Source organism: Etheostoma cragini, chromosome 3, assembly GCF_013103735.1.
Source record: "Etheostoma cragini isolate CJK2018 chromosome 3, CSU_Ecrag_1.0, whole genome shotgun sequence".
NCBI lineage: Eukaryota > Metazoa > Chordata > Actinopteri > Perciformes > Percidae > Etheostoma > Etheostoma cragini.
In genome coordinates this window covers 7,825,184-7,843,453 of record NC_048409.1, presented here as the reverse complement: position 1 = coordinate 7,843,453, position 18,270 = coordinate 7,825,184, and the positions used below count along the sequence as shown (strand labels likewise).

General features: G+C 39.2%; 1 protein-coding gene across 2 annotated transcripts in view; it reads left to right on the top strand.

The window, feature by feature from the left end:
• ngef (neuronal guanine nucleotide exchange factor) overlaps positions 1-13,164 on the top strand; it is a 24,867-nt gene extending 11,703 nt beyond the window's left edge. For both annotated transcript variants that reach the window (XM_034867624.1, XM_034867625.1), the window contains 8 exons: positions 6,134-6,263; positions 6,610-6,684; positions 8,173-8,262; positions 9,659-9,822; positions 10,503-10,661; positions 12,314-12,393; positions 12,482-12,586; positions 12,702-13,164. In XM_034867624.1, the coding sequence (XP_034723515.1) occupies positions 6,134-6,263; positions 6,610-6,684; positions 8,173-8,262; positions 9,659-9,822; positions 10,503-10,661; positions 12,314-12,393; positions 12,482-12,586; positions 12,702-12,922 (1,024 nt within the window). In that variant the 3' untranslated portion in view covers positions 12,923-13,164. The remainder of the gene's footprint in view (positions 1-6,133; positions 6,264-6,609; positions 6,685-8,172; positions 8,263-9,658; positions 9,823-10,502; positions 10,662-12,313; positions 12,394-12,481; positions 12,587-12,701) is intronic.
• The last annotated feature ends 5,106 nt before the right edge of the window (positions 13,165-18,270 follow it).

The window sequence follows — 18,270 nt, the reverse complement described above, 5'->3', positions numbered from 1 at the left end:
CACTACGACAACAACAGACGCTTTTGGCTGACGGTCGCCAGTTAACATGGACTCTCGTTAAACCGGAACACCGGGATGTTCGCTAGCTGTTTGGGGTCTGACAGTGGATGTGTCCCCTGGCCGGGGCTGCAATGATAGTGAATGTTTGCTAACTGGCTGGGGGCTGACTGTGGATGTATCGAAGGGGCTGTAATGATAGTGGATGGTTGCTAGCTGGGTAGGGGCTGACTGTGGATGTATCCCAGGGGCTGTAATGATAGTGGATGGTTGCTAGCTGGCTGGGGGCTGACTGTGGATGTGTCCCCAGGGCTGTTGTCAGCTCTCATCCCGACTGAAGCCTTGCAGCGCCGGGAGACTGAGGCAGAAGACAGGGTTAGTTAGCTAAATTACCATTAGTTTAGTTGTCTATCTATACAGTTAACGTTACTGAGGAATTTGTGGGTTAGCCCAAAGTTTTTAACCATGGTCAAAACAATCATACTAAAACTATCTGAGCGTGTTGAACGGTGTCATAATCTTATGTTACCCACCAAGAATTACATTAGCATTAGCTACTTGTCAACCAGCAACTTTACTGTAGACACCAAAGCACTTTTCCTCTTTGTTCCCCCAGCAGGTTGAGAACTGACTTGTTCATTACTGTTAGCATTACCATTATTCCTATGTCTCATTCCGACGAGTTAATGAACCACTGAAACGATTTTGGAAACATTATTTTAAGGTACAAAATAATCTTTTGCATTGGATCAAATCAATTAATATGAATAAATAAGGTATCTCTTGTATAAATGTGTTGCAAAGTGGGATGTAATTAATGACAAAACAATGCCATATGGTGGAAAAAAGTTAGGAATAAAGAACAGAAGTAATCCTTGGTTTACTGTGGATATTGCTGGCATGTTACATTCTAGTGGCATTTCCTGGAAAAAAGCACATGGGTGGGTGCAGATTGGCAGCATTTCCATCACCCCAGAAATAAGTGCCTTTTTGCAATTCGTAAGGCAACATCATTTTACTATGTTTCTTTATCTGATTGCTATGGAAATCCAGCACAATTTTGGATAATAATTAAGTCACTATCTCAGAGCCCTTCCTCATCCTGATCCAATCAGATTACTCAGGATTCTGTCACTGTCTCTAATGAAGTATTGATATCTTTAATAAACACTTTGTTACTGCCAGTCACTTATTCCAGTATTCACCCTTTATTATTCCGTTAAGTGACAACTCATCTAGTATGCCAGGCTGTCCTGGGATGATGCACAGTTTCTCGATTAGACATAACTTGTAAACATATTAAAAACAAAATTGGCATTCTTTTTTAAAAATAAGTCATGCTTTCCCCAAAGTTGTAGGAAAAAAGCTACTTAAAGTTACGTTTCTATCAGTGTTGGACTATGATGATTTAATTTATACAAATGTAGTTTCCTCTACATTAAAGCCGCTTTATGCAGCTTACTACTCTGCCCTAAGATGTTTATCTGGTAATGGATTCAGTACCCACCACTGTCTCCTTTATCAAAATGTAGGCTGGACTTCCTTGGCTCTAAGAAGGGAGCAAAACTGCATTCTATTTACTGTATCTACAAAGCCTTGCTTAAAAAATAACAATTTAACAAGCTTACTGAATTTTAAATTGCATCACTATCCATTTGTTAGGACAGAATATATTATGCCACATATAAATGGAATATCCTAGGCTATCACCAATTGGCCAATTGGAAAAGTCCTCCAACCAATCGGACCAGCAGCGGCATCAACGCTTTTGCTGTGCTTCGGTGGCGTTTGGTGGCCGCTATGTTGAATGTAAACAAGAAGCTGCTTGGTTGCTTCTCTATCGTCATTGTGTTAAACCCACTTATAGCTTGCCAGATAGGTAAGCCAGTATGTAATTGGTTCTCGCAAATTGGGAACTGAAGCAGGATAATTAAACGTGCAGGTTTCCAGACCAAGCTGTAGGGCGAAATCATATTGCTGGCAGAGTGGGTGGGGTTTACCCAGTCAAGGAATATCCTGCAATTTCCAAGGAAATTGAAGAGCCGTATTCTATTTAATCACTTTAAATTTCTTATTTATGAAGCCATGTATACTGAATGTGCATCTGCCCATTATGTGTGTTCTGTGTATTGCAACTGTAGTGTGTAAATGTATTGCTATGTTCTATGGTTTTGTAAGTGTTATAAATGGGCATGAAATGTATCAGGGAGTCCCTGAATAGATAAAGGTGACATAAGCTTATTATGAAAATGTTTACTAAGGCAATGAATCAACTAAGAACTAGAGACATTTTTCAACAAACATTTATAGAAAAAGATTTCTTTTGCTACCAGTGGAGTTAATAATCCAAGAACTCTGCTCAGAACAATACAGTGGCCTGTCTGACAACTGATAATTATGAACACATAATGGTGTCTGTGAGAAAGAATAATAGGCGTCATTCCTCATGCATTGCGTTTTTTTTACATCTGGGATAGCTGTCAGCCCATCTTTTCAGTGGAGAACAGGTTTGTTTTACATCATGATAAATGTGATGTGCAGGGTGTGGTTGACTATGAATATAATGTGTATGTCCCTCTTAATAAACCACACATACCTGAGGGAAACTTTGCTGTTCTCACGCGCTAAAGAGAACAGGTGCCCTTGATGGCAGGCACTGTATGGGATCTCTGCCATCTACTGGAAAACACTTTTGAAATCTGATGCTTGTTTCAAAATCAATTGACTGGTTTATGAAGTAACATTTAGTAGATGCACCACTAAGAATGTATGTCTATTAGATGTCATTATTCATCTGTTTAGAGGACGTGAAGTACATTTTGCAGAGTCTGTTCAGAAGGTTTGGCGAAACAGTCTGATCAAACTCATAAGGGTGGTAGGAGTGCCAAGACTAGTTAATAATCACATAAAACTATATCATTGACTGAGTTGCTAGGTAGAAATATTAGCTTAGGAAGAACGTGAAATAACTGAAAACCCCAGCAATTAGTTTTTGTGATATGTGGGAGGAGAACAGTTTGATTTTTTTCTCTCTCAACTTATGAAGCATGTTCCTTTCTCATACAGCCCGGTAGACTTCAACAATGCTTTCACTGTCATTCTAGACAGATTATTGCCAAGAGGGCTGGGTACTGTGCAAACATCTTTAATACCGGTATCTTCAGTTCAACACTGGTTCTTGAACAATGGTAATTTATATTAATATTATAAAATCAAATTTTTTTCTGGCTACTGTAGTTTATAACCAGGAAGTTGTTTTATAATCCTTTTTCAGATGCTCTGTTTAAATAACAGTTTGGCAGTGTTTTCTTACAAGGAAATGCTGCTGCTCTTCATTGGGCGTCACCTCAAAGGTTTATAGATACTCAACACAAAAAAACTTTCCATTTGGTTTGTTGTTGGGTTAAATGTGGTTAAGCTCTTCCGCAGTATTTTGATTCAGCTCATAGCTCATCTGGCGCAATTTTCTCTGGTAAATGTATATATATAGAGATATTCAAAAAGTAAAGGCTCACAAAAATATCCCCTTCTCTTAAATGTGATCAAAACAGGGAGACAAAAAAATGAATTCAAACAAACATTAAATATAGTGTGATAGAAACTTTGATGGCTGGGTGGAGGCTATGTGCCACGTAAGGCATATGCTCCAACAGGAGTTGTATGGCTGCTGCAGTCATGTTGCATGACCACATAAGTGTTCAGCGTGCTGACGGTAAATGCAGCTCTTGTTTGCACCATTGCATCGCTTCCTGATTTTACCACACTACGGAGCAGGCTGAGACCCAAATCACAGAACGTGCGAGTGTTACCCTTTGCCTTCAAACCAGCATCAATTGTTATAGGTACACAACGCTACACTAACGCAAAAAGTCAGGCAATGTTGAGATCGTAGACGCAATGGTTGGCCAAGGAAACTTAGTGCAGCAGATGAAAAACACTTCAACTTAGTGCAGCAGATGAAAAACACTTCTGTCCAGCAGCTCAGAACTGGCAGAAACCAGTGGGACCCAAGTTAACCCATCTACTGTCTGGAGAAGTCTGGCCAGAAGTGGTCTATGTGGAAGAGTTGCAGCCAAAAAGACTAAGTCTTTCACACCTATCTAAGACTTTTGCACAGTAAATGTATACATATACACTGTGCAAAAGTCACTGTTTCACAATTCACACTCTGAATATAGATACATATATACTCGTTGTGGGAGGTTGCACAACAAAACAAAACATGAAGAATTAAAACCCCCTTTTAGTGTAACTACAAACCTAATCAAAGTTCAATATTCAATGGAAAAAAATCTCAAAATGAAATAGCACAACATGGTGTCAACCATCTAAACAGCCGCCTCTTGAAGCCGGCGTCATGGAGCTCTTTAGCGGCTAAGTACAACCAACATTTTATCATTCTAGGGCACTATAGACTGTTCACGTTACATTGCTTTACTTAGTTTAAAAACCTTCTGTTTTAGGTATGTAATATATGGTCTATTGGTGGAGTAGCATTGCTCACTTTTTAACTAGTCTCTGACTAGTCTTAATAGTAGTCCAATAATTATGCAATCTTAGTCAAACAGATTTCACGTAAGATTTTATCTTATATATGCCATCATTATCTGATCAAAAACAGTTGCCTACTGAGACTTCACTTGATCAACTGGGATGGCTGTGGCTCAGTGGTAGACTGGTCGCCTTTCAGGTCTGTGATTTGATCCCTGGCCCTGCAGTCCCATGTCAAAATGTCCTTGGCCAAGACACTGAACACTGAGTTGCTCCCAATGCTGTGCATCGGAGTGTAAATGTGTGTGCGTGTTTATCTGATGAGCAGGTGGCACCTTGTACGGCAGCCTTGAACACAGTGTATGAATGTGTGTGAATGGTTAATGGTTCCTGTGCTATGTAAAAGCGCTTTAAGTAGTCCTTGAGACTACATAAGAACAGTCCATTTACATTTACAACTGACTTTAGCAGTTTAGAAAACGGACAATTAACTGTCCTATTTTAAAAACAGACACGTGAACTGGAGAACTGAACGTGAAGACACAGACACACAACTATTGTAGTGTTATTACAGATGTAAATTGAGCACCGACATTTGTCTCGTTCATAGACTCATGGCGGTGAAACACTGAATGTGGTCTGAGTATGTGTACACCAGTACTTAGCTGCCCACTTGTGATCTGATCACTTAGATAGGATTTTAATACCAGGTCAAAATGGGGCCATCCCCCGTTGCTGCTGCCACAAATACAGACTAGAGCACAAAATTTTGATTATTCACCACTGAATATAATCCCCAAAAATGCTCTGTTTCCTCTTGTTTGGATAGGAAAGTCAGAAAGTGATGAGCATTAAACTAATACATAGTTGGTTTTTCATGGGATTTGTTGACAATACAAAATTAAACACTAGCCTTATTGTGTAGCACAGCATAAGCCTGGAAGTCAGCTCTGCCAGCTCATGTTATATTTGCTCTGGCAGATATGTCTGGCCTCCCTCCATTTCAAACCCATTTCCATCACAACAATGACAACGACTGACAGGGGAGCGTCAGCCTTGAATGACGTAACTGGCATTGCCCGTCAGGCACAACAAAACTCAAATTAAACTGTCAAACAAGGCGGTGTTGATCACGTACAATGCATATTTCTCACCTAAAATGTTCTCAAACACACATTTTACTGTGCTGTTTAGCTGTTATTTGAGAAAGTTTGTAACCCAGCCACCATATTTTTCCCTAATCAAAATGAACCAAGCACAACTTGGGTGTTTACTGGGTAATACACTCAGAGCCACGCCATTTTGTTGCTCTGATTGATTTTTGGTCCATTCAACAGAGGGATTTTTGTCCCTGAAATCGAAAGTGAACTAATATTTTCCAGACTAAAATGCAATTGCAAATTTGTCTGGCTATGCCAGGCCAGGAGACCTTAATACATGTTTTAATACAATTAAATGAATGTGCCTTTGACACAGCCAGTGTGATCTTTATCCATGGATGATCAGCAAAAACCTGACCTAGGTTTGTGTAATAGTTTCTTTTTCACTTTCTCATCATTAAATCAAAGATAAGAGAGAAAATGTGTGTTTGTCATGAAGCTGTATGATCCACTAAGCATTGTTTTGTCTTAACATGACTGTCCAGAGAGGGAAACCAGGCATTTCGGGAAGCCATGGCTGCACTGGAGAACCATCCACGTGTCAGGGGCCTGTCCTTTACCTCGTTCCTAATCCTTCCTTTCCAGAGGATCACAAGGCTCAAGTTGCTAGTACAAGTGAGTGAGCCATAATGATTTAAAACTAGACAGATATTAGGGCGAGCCTGGCCCTATGTAGGCTAAGTCCTTGACAGTGGCCAAGATTTGAGTCTGACCTGTGCTTTGTGTTATCCCCTCTCTCTCCCCCTTTCCTGTCAATCTAAATAAAAACCCCAATACATCATTTTTTTTAACTAAATAGATACATATAGATACTGTGTGGAAAAAAATGGCATGGATATGGAATTGAGTTTTGATTTGTTTTGTACAGGTTAAAGTTACAGTAGTGAATTGGGGTTAGGTGCCACTGTAGATGCTTTTTGTTAAGGCTTTTGTTGTTTTTTTTACTTTGTTTTTCACACAGAACATCCTGAAAAAAGCAGACGAAAACTCAGAGAGGGAAGCAAATGCTATAAAAGCACATGGAGCACTGGAGCAGGTGAGCATCTGTCAAGGGGTGAGGCTTAAATTGAGATTGAGAACAGCAGTGAGGCATAAATTACTTTTTATACATCAACATGTAATTTACATTGATTGGTGGCATGAAGGATAAAATGATTGTTGCCTATATAACTTTCCAAACTTGTGAAACGGTTTTACCTAGAGTTGAGCAGTGTTTTGGTGTCTGAAACCTCCCTGATGTGTGTCTCATTGTTCATCAGTATCTGAAACCATTACTCTGAAGCTCCCCACAAACTCAGCCTTTGGATGTTTTTTTATTTTATTTTTTTGTTATCAAATAATTTTTATATTTATTTTTGAAAGTAAACAGCAGCCTTTTACATGTTTTTGACACCCCCGGCTGATTTCAGTCTAAAGACATAGTTAGGCTAAATCATTTCCTGTATTACTGGTTTTAGAGAAGTTTGACTGCTATTTATGTAGTCAAGCAGAGTTCACTGGTAAAGGAAGGGTTGGCGATGTTGAAAAGCTAGCAAGATTTAAAAGTAGCATTTCCTCGGGACTCCGTCTAACCCCTCCCCCCACCTTCAGGGCTGGGTCAAGCTGTATCTGCAGCCTTGTTAGTAGCTCCTTTTTCAGCATTAGTCATTCTTTTCTTTGCCATGTTAGCCGGGCAGGGTGCAGTTGAAAGTAACTGCGCCATTTCTTTTCCTTGATTCTCCAGTAAATTTGCAACTATGGCACTGACAATGAACATTGTGAGTGAGTGGAGAGGACCTCCACCATTATCTGCCTTTACACTTTGTTTTGGCACATAACTCCAATAAGTATTAAAGGCAGGGACGGTAACAATTTCCAAAATAGACTTTTTTATATAGTATAAAATGGTCTTCACACCACAACATGAAATAAAAATAATAAATAACTTAGGGCTCTGAAAAAGATGAGTGACTCAATGCCCTGCTTCTCCAAAGTCCCTTGGATGCTACCAGAATGCATTGCACGGCTGCTCCCATAGAAATAAATGGGAAGCTGGGAAATGGGGAACTTTAACCTAATCTGTGTACGATCTAAACTAAATCTGCAACTTCTACCGGAGAATGGAGCAGAAAACTCAGCAAAAGTTGCCTCTGTCACGTTCATTTAGTAACTTAGTGGCTTTGATGAGTAACATTGCAGTCCTTTCTCTGCTCTGCTCTGAAGGCAGGTCTGTGTGTAGGTTACAGCCCCAAGGGCAATAGACAGAGCCCTGAGGAGATGCTAAATCTTGCTACCTTTTCAACATAACCAAGGCCATGCTCCCTGGCATGAATTTCAAGTCCAGCCAGGATTCTCTAGGAACTGTGTTCCAAAATTGGAGCAATGCAGCAAATGTTCTTTTACTTATTTTTTTAAATCAGTTTTTGTATTGGAAAAGTACATTCCATAACAATGAGAGCCAACTGTAAAAGATAGAGATTAGAAAACAATATCACATGATGTTCTAAGGGCATGGATTTATGGTGTTTGTTTATGCCTTCCTCAGATTGTGAAAGAGTGTAATGAGGGGGTGCGAAAAATGAGTCGCACTGAGGAGCTAATAAGCATTGAGAAAACACTGGAGTTCAAATCCAAGGTAATCAAAGTCCTATTGTCTTGCATTTTGAATGTAATGAAGTCACATAGTTTTGTTTTTCATGATGGCACATTGCAGATTTTGTGCCCAGCTTTTTCTTTGCTGATGTAGCTGTAACAAAGTGAATGGGAAAATCAGCAAAATCTTTTCAGGATTAAGGGGATTAGATCAGACAATAGTTGTGTCCCAATTAAGAGACCACCGTCTTTTTATAATTAAATAAGTCCCATTTCAAAGGTTTGCAGAATGTATCTGATAAATAAGGCTTTCTTTGGCCCTGTTTCAGACCTGGTTCATTCTTTGTCATTATCTTTATCCCACAATATTTTTGGTAACAGTGAACTTCTGGGTAGTTTACATTAAAGAGGGAATGTTTTCTCTGGAGACTATGGCACCTGCTTATGCATGTTGTGACCAATAGAGGGCTGTAGTGCGGTTTGGTAAAGAGCTAAAGAGTGAATGCTGTTTGGTCTGAAGACGTGATACCCTTGTGTTGATAATGTTAGTAATGATAGATTACTGTGTCAGTAATAAAGAACGCCTTGATTAAGTTTTTCTTGAAACCAAGAGAGCCATCTAGTGGGCTCAACAAATACAACTAATTGTTCATTTGGCCATCACTAATAACTAGGTAGTGGTTTGTAATAGATGGAGGGAGTTAAAGATGCATGTGCTATATGAGCACAAGAGCCCTGTTTTACAGTGTCACTGTGTTACTAATAGCAGCCATTTTTCACTGCAAATAGTGCTAATAGGGATAAACTGTCATCATGTGGATTTCTTCTGATGAAATGTGCTTGCTCATGGTTTACAGTTTTAACAGACTTTCAGAATTTACAGAATGACAGAATAATGGGATTATGCAGTGCCTCTGAAATTCATAAGGGATTGCTGAGTTTAACAGTTGCTTAGGACCAGAGCAATGACTCTGACTCTATTCACTTGTAAAAGAAATAGCCACAGGAACATGTCTTGAGCATGGATGTTGCACTGTTACACTCCAATAACCAACCCCAACACTGTTTTCACTGTAGAGCTGCAAGGATTAATGAATAAATCAATTAGTTGTCATATTATTAAATATAATTGAAAAACAATAATTTTTTCATGAAAAAATGTATAAATTTCCTGATTCCAAGTTCCTAAATGTGAAAATGTTTTAGTTTCTTTGCTCCTCTAGTAACCTGAGGATCTTCTTTTAGATGTTTTGAACAGACAAGAAATTTGGGTATTTGGAAAAACTGATATTTAACCATTGTTTCATAGACTTTAATGTCTAAATGGACCAAATGATGTACACAATCATTATAATTACACTGTGCAGGAACTATACAATATAGTTTGTATATGAAATGTATAAACATAACAATGAACCTCTATCATTTGTCCTCTGCAGTCTGTGCCCATCATTTCCCACTCCCGCTGGTTGCTAAAGAAGGGTGAAGTTCAGCTGATGGCTGGACCGAAGAGTACTAGGACCATGCGGAGTCGTAAGCTCTGCCAACCAGTGTACTTGTTCCTTTTTAACAATCTGCTGCTGGTCACTAAGCGGAGCTCAAGGTAAGCATTTGTCAATGTATTCTCACTGTGAAAGAATCTGTTGCCCATTTATTTGATAAACTAAAACAAATGCAGTCTAATACAACAGTTCTGCAATAAACCCTCATTTCATGCGGGTTCTAATGTGAAGTTTGTGTTTGAACTGTTTAAGGGAGGGGTTTATTTAACTTTATCACGGAGGATGTAGTAAGTGGTGGTGTTGAATTGTATTCCATTTAAGGGTGACTATTTGACAATTGAATTTAAGTAGCCAAATTTGACTTCCAATCTCAGTCGAATCATCACAGTGGTGGAAAATGTGGTTTTGAAACCAAGGGCCATTTTATTTGGGCTATAAGGTGGTGCTGAATATCTGATATAATTGCTTGTTTTTTCCCAATAAATGATGGTACAAGCCTATTTTGGAATACATGCACACACACACACACACACAGTGGAATGAGTTTGCAATTTGCACACTGTCCCAAACAGTCCTCCTGATTTTCTACCTACCATGTACCCAAGTAAGATCAGTCATTCTTAAGCCTACGGTGTTAAATACTCAAAGTATAAATTTTGTGTGGAAATCACTTTATTCAATCTAACAGGAGTACACGCGCGCACACACACACACCGTATGCAATATAATTCAACACCACCACAATTATTTAGGTTAATTTAGGTTGTTAACTTGTTGTCAGTGGGGAGAAGTTCCAGGTTCTTGACTCATGCACACGGGCCATGTTGAGGACTGAAGATCTTGAAGACCAGGGCCAGCTACTGGCCAATGTCTTTAATCTTAAACTGCTTGAGAACCAAGAGGAGCGTCAAGTCAGCTACATGCTCAAGACTTGCAGTATGTGAGTATCTGAAGTACAATCAGTTTATAGTTTACATACTAGTGGTTGTTAATGAGATATGGGTAGGGATAATGAGAGAAAATGAAAAGATTGCATTAAAAAACGGGCTTTGCTCTGCTTCCAAGCAAACTCTGGATGGGTTTGTTTGTGAAAACCATGCCGTTTTTTGAAAGTAGATATGTAATCTTAGCAGGAAGCTTAAAGCTTTAGTGTGTAACTTTTTTATATTACTGAACATTCTCTTTATTCAAGCCATTGCTAAATGAGTTAATACAAAGCTAATTAAGACTATCAGTTCCACAAAACTTTCTCTGTATTTCTTAGTATAGCTTGTTTAGAAATTGTTGTCGTCCGGCAACTTTTTTGAGCAGAAACTCAAGTGAAGATAGTTACCTCTTCTGAAGAGTCCATGGTGTTTTCTTAATCCTCCGTGTCCTCCTTGACTACCAGCAACTGCATGGAGGATGGTGCGTGCATAGTTACGGGAGGCTATTGTCATGTGGATGCAGTGTTGTTGTCATCACTTAAAATTCCTCATGGGGGCAACAGAAGCTATAGCGAATGCACTATAGCTTAAACTGCTATTAAATTCATCTTCAAAACTGTTTAGAAAGTAATTTTATGAAAAAAACAATCCTTGTAAATATTTATGTAGAGAATACACTTTAAAAAGTAATGTGTGTACCCTTGATGCGCAAACCTAAATTAGTACATCTGTTTCACACTGACCAAAAATTGAAACATTTTAATGGGCATTTCAGGATTGTCCACTTTTATAGTCACATGCAAATTAGTATAGGATAACAAAAATGTCAAACAATTCAACAATGACTACATGTACATGCAAATAATATTCTGGTTGTTGCCCTTATTACAAAAAAAGACAATATTCCGACTGGGCTGACCGTAAGCCATAACTAGACAAAAGGCCGTAAACTGTCACAAACTGCGGCAAAAACGCAGATTGAGATGCGGATTCTGAATGCGTTACATACATTTTCCGAAAGTGCATCTAAAACCAGAATAATACCTGAATATCCCACATTTCTTAATCAAGAAAATGCTAAATCCAGTGAAAGGCCTTATTCAGAAGTTATTTAGGGGAGGAAGTAGCTCGGTGCGTAGAGGGTTGAGCTGGGAACTGTAGGGTCGCTGGTCAAATCCAAACGAGTGTTTCCTGGGTGAAAGTATTTTTGCAGCAACATGAACTCCGCTCTCTGGCTTGAACGTGCTGTGTTTCTTGTTGACACCATGCTGTGCTATTTCATTTTTGACATTATTTTCCAATGGATGTTGAAGATGATAAATAAGTGTTTTGGCATGTCTGACCGAGTGACTATATTTATGGTATTGAAAGGGGGATTTAATTCTTGCAGGTTTTGTTTTTTGTTGTCAAAAAAAACAACTCCCCCTCTGCTTTTTTGCACAATATCACCCTGGTTATAATTCCTTTTTCTAGCCAATATTCCAAAAAAAAAAAAAGAGTTAATTCAGATTTAAGATAGAGTTTTATATTATAAGCTTAAGAGCCCTTATTCCAAACATTACAGATGTTAGATATGACAAGGTGAGGTTTTAATTTAGCATAGGGTGTATTGCAAGACAAAAATGTATCTTTTACTGGTTACTCATCAATGGCATTCTGTAAACAGGAGTGATAAGCTTCGATGGATGTGTGCTCTTACTCCTAAACGACGTACACGCTTTATGTCTACTAGTGCCCACCAACCAGGTGAGACACAATATCACAACACTATTTGTACGGTCCTCAACATGCAGACTTGGAGATGTGAACTAAAACTATCTTTGATGTTTATCAGACTCTCCACAGGTGCAGTGTATTCAGTCGTACTCTTCTCAGGAGCCAGATGAACTATCCATTGAGATGGCTGATGTTTTGAACCTCCTAGAGAGAACTGACGATGGTGTGTTTGTTCTCCTTGTAAAATAAATAAATGATTAAAATGTGAGTGACATTTTATCTTGTACATTGTCTTTCCTCTCCATCTTCATGGCCATTATGGGTCTTCTGTATCACAGGCTGGATGATGGGTGAAAGGCTCCATGATGGCGAAAGCGGCTGGTTCCCTAGTCGAGTAGTAGAAGAGATCCAGAGCAAGGAGGTCCGAGCTCAGAATCTGAGAGAGGCCATTAGGATTCTGCAAGCCCATGAAGGTGGAGGAGGCCCACCAACTGGAACCAGGAGTGGTGTAAGGGTGGGGAGACGCACCCCACGGGCCTCCAACTTCTCCAACCCTTGAATTGATCAAATGAGGGAGAGCAGTAGAGTAAATCAGTGAACCAGTAACAATGATGAATGTCTTCATTAACAGTGATGAATGTGCACTAATAGAACTAATCAGGATACATGTGACTTAAATCCCATACAATGGCATTTTGTCCTTTTGATTTTCACTTTTAGAAATCCAAATGATCAACGTATTTGAGTCAATAACCTTGTACAAGCAATGCTGCATGTCTCATTTAAACGTCTACTGAAAGTGTTTGTCAAAAAAAATCTGTCTATGAATATTTAAAAAAATCTGTCAGCTATACTGCACCCAAATCTAGTTTAGTATGAAACAGACAGCTGGACCTGATTGCTGGCTGTAAAAGGTTGCTCAATTATGGAGAACAATGGCAGTAACAGTGGATTCCAACAGTGACAAGTTTTTACAGCAGCAAAGTGAATGTAAAACCAATGTGTTCTGTGTATAAAAATAGTAGGGATTGACCAATACGTTTTTTTCAAGGCCGATATCGATACCGATTATTAGTTGTTAAGTCATCTGATAACAGCTATTTCAAACCAATGTACATTTACAATCAAAATTACTATTTTGGAATGTTACAAACTCCCAACACAAAACGTTTTTTTCCTTGAGCAATTATTTAATGTTACAGATAATCTGCAAACCACCAAAAAAACTGAGTAATAGTCAGCCTGGGACAATAAATCGATCTATCCCTAAAACATAGCCATTTAAATACATGTTAGTAACCAGTCATATCGTAACTTAAGAAGCAAGCCAAAAAGTCATTATGTAGTTTTAATGAAAACTCAACTCCTAGCAAATGTTCCTGTTGTTTTAGAAGGACAATAACGAGAGTGGTAAACTATTAACTAATTGAGTTTTCTTTAAGTGCTGTGTATTGGATGTTAGGATTCCCCACCTGCCAGATCCTTTTACCCCCTGCGGACAACAGTTTTCCCAGCAATCACTGCGTATGATTAAATTAATTGAAGTTAACTTGTAGATTTTTTTTTCATAATTTAGAGCTATGCGTAAATATAACGAAGACATATTAGAAAATGATTGCAGTTTTATAGTGACATGTACTTGGAAAGGTGATAGCAACAAAGACAGACATGAGTTTCCTTATTTGATGCTATTTAAAATAATAAATTATCAATTGCAGCTTGGACTGAGTTTACAATTTGTCCTTCTGATTTTCTACCTGTCATGTATCCAAGCAAGTTCAAATAGATATTTTTAAAAGCCTGCAGTGTTTAATACTGACTGGAACATCACTTGTGTCAATGTAACAGGAGTGTACACACACACACACACACTAAATAAATCCTTAACAGCAATGTAATGCCAAATAACTGCAATATGTCGTAACTGTATAAAATGTATCAAAACCATGAGCTTTGGATCAGTATGATTGTAAAGCCTTGCGTCTTTAAATATGGCATGTGTACAGTAATGCAAACGTGGTGTTCAAGCTAATAATTACTAATCAATTGTTATTTCATTTTGTAAGATTAAATTATTGTTCATAAAAAAGCATTAATCATAGATGTGCCTGACTTGCTTTAATCATGTTTTTTAAGATTATTTTCGGGGCTTAGGCACGTGGAGGTACCTGCTCAACCGGATGAGTTACCAGGGCACCCCATCATTTTTTCATGTAAATTTTCCCCCCAGTCTAGAACAAATATAAGTCGTCGGGGTGCAACAACTTATTTTTATGCGCATTTGGAAGTATCACATTAGAAAATGTGGATGGAAACCATAACATTTGAAAAAAAACTCCTAAAATTTGCAAAAATGTTGTCATATTTTCTTGAGGTGGTTTTTGCCTTTTTCGAAAGAGTAAATGTGCTAGATTACTTTATAGATTCCTGTGGGGAAAATAAAGTCTTTAGCACCAGGTACTTAAATACAGTTAAACATAAAATTTTATTAATACTGTACAATACAATAAAAAATGATGCAGTAATCTTAATAGACTGTTCTTTTATAGCTTTTACATAGTACAAGAACCATTCACATACATTGGCCAAGGCCGCGATACAAGGGGCCACCTGCTCATCAGATATACACTCACACACAGCCGACCTATGAGGTCACAATACAAATGCACTTAAAAAGGAGGGATACAATACAATTACATCGGGTCTGCATAATGGATAATGCACGCTACCGTACTTTAGCTTCGCTGCTAGCAACTTTAGCTTAGCAGTTAGCCATGTCGTCTCTTTCCCTCTCCTACTTTCTCTTGCTCGGTGTGTGAGATGTTCAATTACTCCTCTGCCTCCTTTAGTGGCAAGGGTATGTGCAACAAGTGTAGTTTATTTATAGACATGGAAGCGAGGCTTAGTGAGTTAGAAGTCCGGATCAGCACCACGATAGATCAGTTAGTTACTGTAGCTAGCCACACCCTGGTAGTCGAGCGGGCCGGCCTGAGCCTGAGTAAGCCTCTGGTAGTCGTCCGCCGGAAACTCCTGAGCAGCCATGACATAGTGGCTGGGTGAGTGTTCGTGGCAAAAATAGTCGTAAGCTATCAAAGGCCACGGACCACCACCGTGGTCCTTCTCTCTGTTCACGTTTCTAACAGATTTTCCCCACTCAGCGACACAACCTCTGAAAAACCAACTCTGATTAACGTTAGTTCCATTTTGAGAAACGTGAAGTTAGCAAAGCCGGCAACCGTAGTTAAAGTCATCCTGGGGGCTAGAGCAGGCGACATTGAGTCTTAATTAAAACTGCTAAGGATAAACGTAAATCCAGTAAGATTGTTATTCAAGTTGGTCTCCAGATAATGGTGTGGGCTTTACATAGTAAAACCCCCATGGTGACGGTGTCTGCCCCCCGACCATTGAAATTATTTAAATCAAAAGGTAAACAGAAGAGGAGCTGTGCATGAAAACCTCATAACAATTAAAACCGCAAGTGCAAAAGAATAGGATAATTATATATGGACTCTTAAACATCAGATCTCTCTTTAAAGGTGTACTTGTAAATTAATTAATATCAGATTCTAATATTGATTTCTTTTGTCTTACTGAAACCTGGCTGGGTGATGGAGAAAATGTTAATCTAAATGAATCCACCCCTCCCAGTCATATAATACTCACATTCCTCGAGGCACAGGCCAAGGAGGTGGAGTTTCAGCTATCTTCGAATCTAGCCTACTAATCAGCTCTAAACCTAAACTAAATTATAACTAATTTGAAAGTCTTGTTCTTTCACAGAGATGGCAAAAGTACTCACTTCCCATACTCAAGTAGAAGTACAGATAATTGTGTTAAAAAAAAAATACTCTTGTAAAAGTAGGAGTAGGCTACTGATTTAACGTTGTAACATCATGAGAGGCTACACGGCTCTCGGCGGGACAGTTCAGCAACGCAAGGACACATAGTTCGAGTGCAACAAAGGTTTTAATAAAGTTCAGGGGAATTAATACAAAAATAGCACTCAGAGATCGAATAGTTAACTTAAGAAAAGGTTGCTCTTGCAATAGTTCAAACTTAAACAGTGTCTCTTCAAATCCTAACTCAAATAGCCGAGCCCACTCTGCTCGGTCGCCTTCTGGCAATAAGTCTTTCTCCTTACTTTTAGGCAGCGTCGCCACCCGTGGTTCGTCTATTTGTCCGTAGTCCAGTCTTTCAATCCTTCCCATGGAACGCGCCGCTCTGTAGCTCTTCCACTCCACTCCAGCTCCTCTGTTGGCTATATGCTGCCCTTCAGCTCATCAGGCCCTCATTGAGCTCAGGTGTGCTGGGATCCCATGTGCTCGAGAGGTGGCGTTCCCGATTTCACCAGCAGATGGTGCCAAAACGGCCCGTGACTGCAACCATCTCCTGGGTACATAGTGGCCCTCCAGGACGCAGCCTCTCATGACGTCACAACGTCTTTACTTAAGTAAAAGTAACAAAGTAGAGGCTTGGAAATTTACTTAAAGTATAAAAGTAAAAGTAGCCTTATGAATGACAAAGCTCCCTGGACCAGACAGATGTTACTAGAGTGCACCCTGAGAAACTACAGTGGACATGAAAAAAGGCTCTTTAAATGCCATTGGTTGCATCTTAAATGGATGTCTGCCAATTGGCCTAAAACATATAGCTTTTTGGGACTCCAGGTCAGTAAGATTCTGACCGAGTAGCAAGATATGAATTCAGTTGTGATTTTGTGAGAAGTCTGAGTATATTTCCATCCAATTAGATTCAATTTCGTTTTGATGAAGCACAAATAATAACTAACTCCAGTGAAATTATTTGAAATTTAGTAAGGACTAGATTAGGACTGGATTTAAAGCCCCAGGTGTGTCTGTTAAAACACAGACGGAGACAACTTCTCTCTGTTAATGCTTTTTACAATCAAGCATTAGTATAAACATGGGCGTGGGTAGCTCTGCTATGGCTGTGTGTGTGGTAATAAATTAACTAAATAACATTGTAAAGGCTACCATACACAATGCATAGGAATAATATATGAAAATAAATAATAACAATAAACCCGCTATTAATTACATTGACTTAATGACCAAGGACGTTCAACAAGCCATTGTATCAAAAAAGCCAGGTGTAACCTAGCTAACAGGTGTAACCTAGCTAACAGGTGTAACCTAGCTAACAGGTGTAACCTAGCTAACAGGTGTAACCTAGCTTACAGGTGTAACCTAGCTAACTAACAGGTGAAGAACACAAACAAGCTAACTTTTGAATGTGCAAGAACTACAGACTAACAACAGGCTTAAATTAACTGACAACATAAGTTATGTGACTTACAGTTCTCAAAGATGCACAGACAGAATCTCAACTGATTATCCTCAGGACAGCTTGCCTCTTTTTCTTTTCTCTAATTTTTTTCTCCATGTGGGGTGCGCGCCCGCTTGTGGTGTGGGGAGCGTGTCCGCGCTATACTCCGCTATTCAATTCAATTCAATTCAATTCAATTTTATTTAGAGTATCAAATCACAACAAGAGTTATCTCAAGACACTTTACAGATAGAGCAGGTCTAGACCACACTCCAGAATCCACAAGGACCCAACAGTTCCAGTAGTTTCCTACAGAGCAAGCAACAGTGCGACAGTGGCGAGGAAAAACTTCCTTTTAGGCAGAAACCTCGGTCAGACCCAGGATCTAGGACGTAGCTGGGCACCACAGAGCGTAGCAGGATGTAACATGGCATCGCAGGACCATGGACAGCTGCTACCCTGATTTTTGGCGCCTCCCTGATCCGAGGAAACATGCTTGGGGGAAAAGAACATAAGGACTCCGGGGAATGACTCCCCGGTGCTAGCATTTCTGGGACATGGATGCACACAAATGGAAAGATAGAAAGATAGATGAGAGAGGAGCTCAGTGTGTCAAAGGAA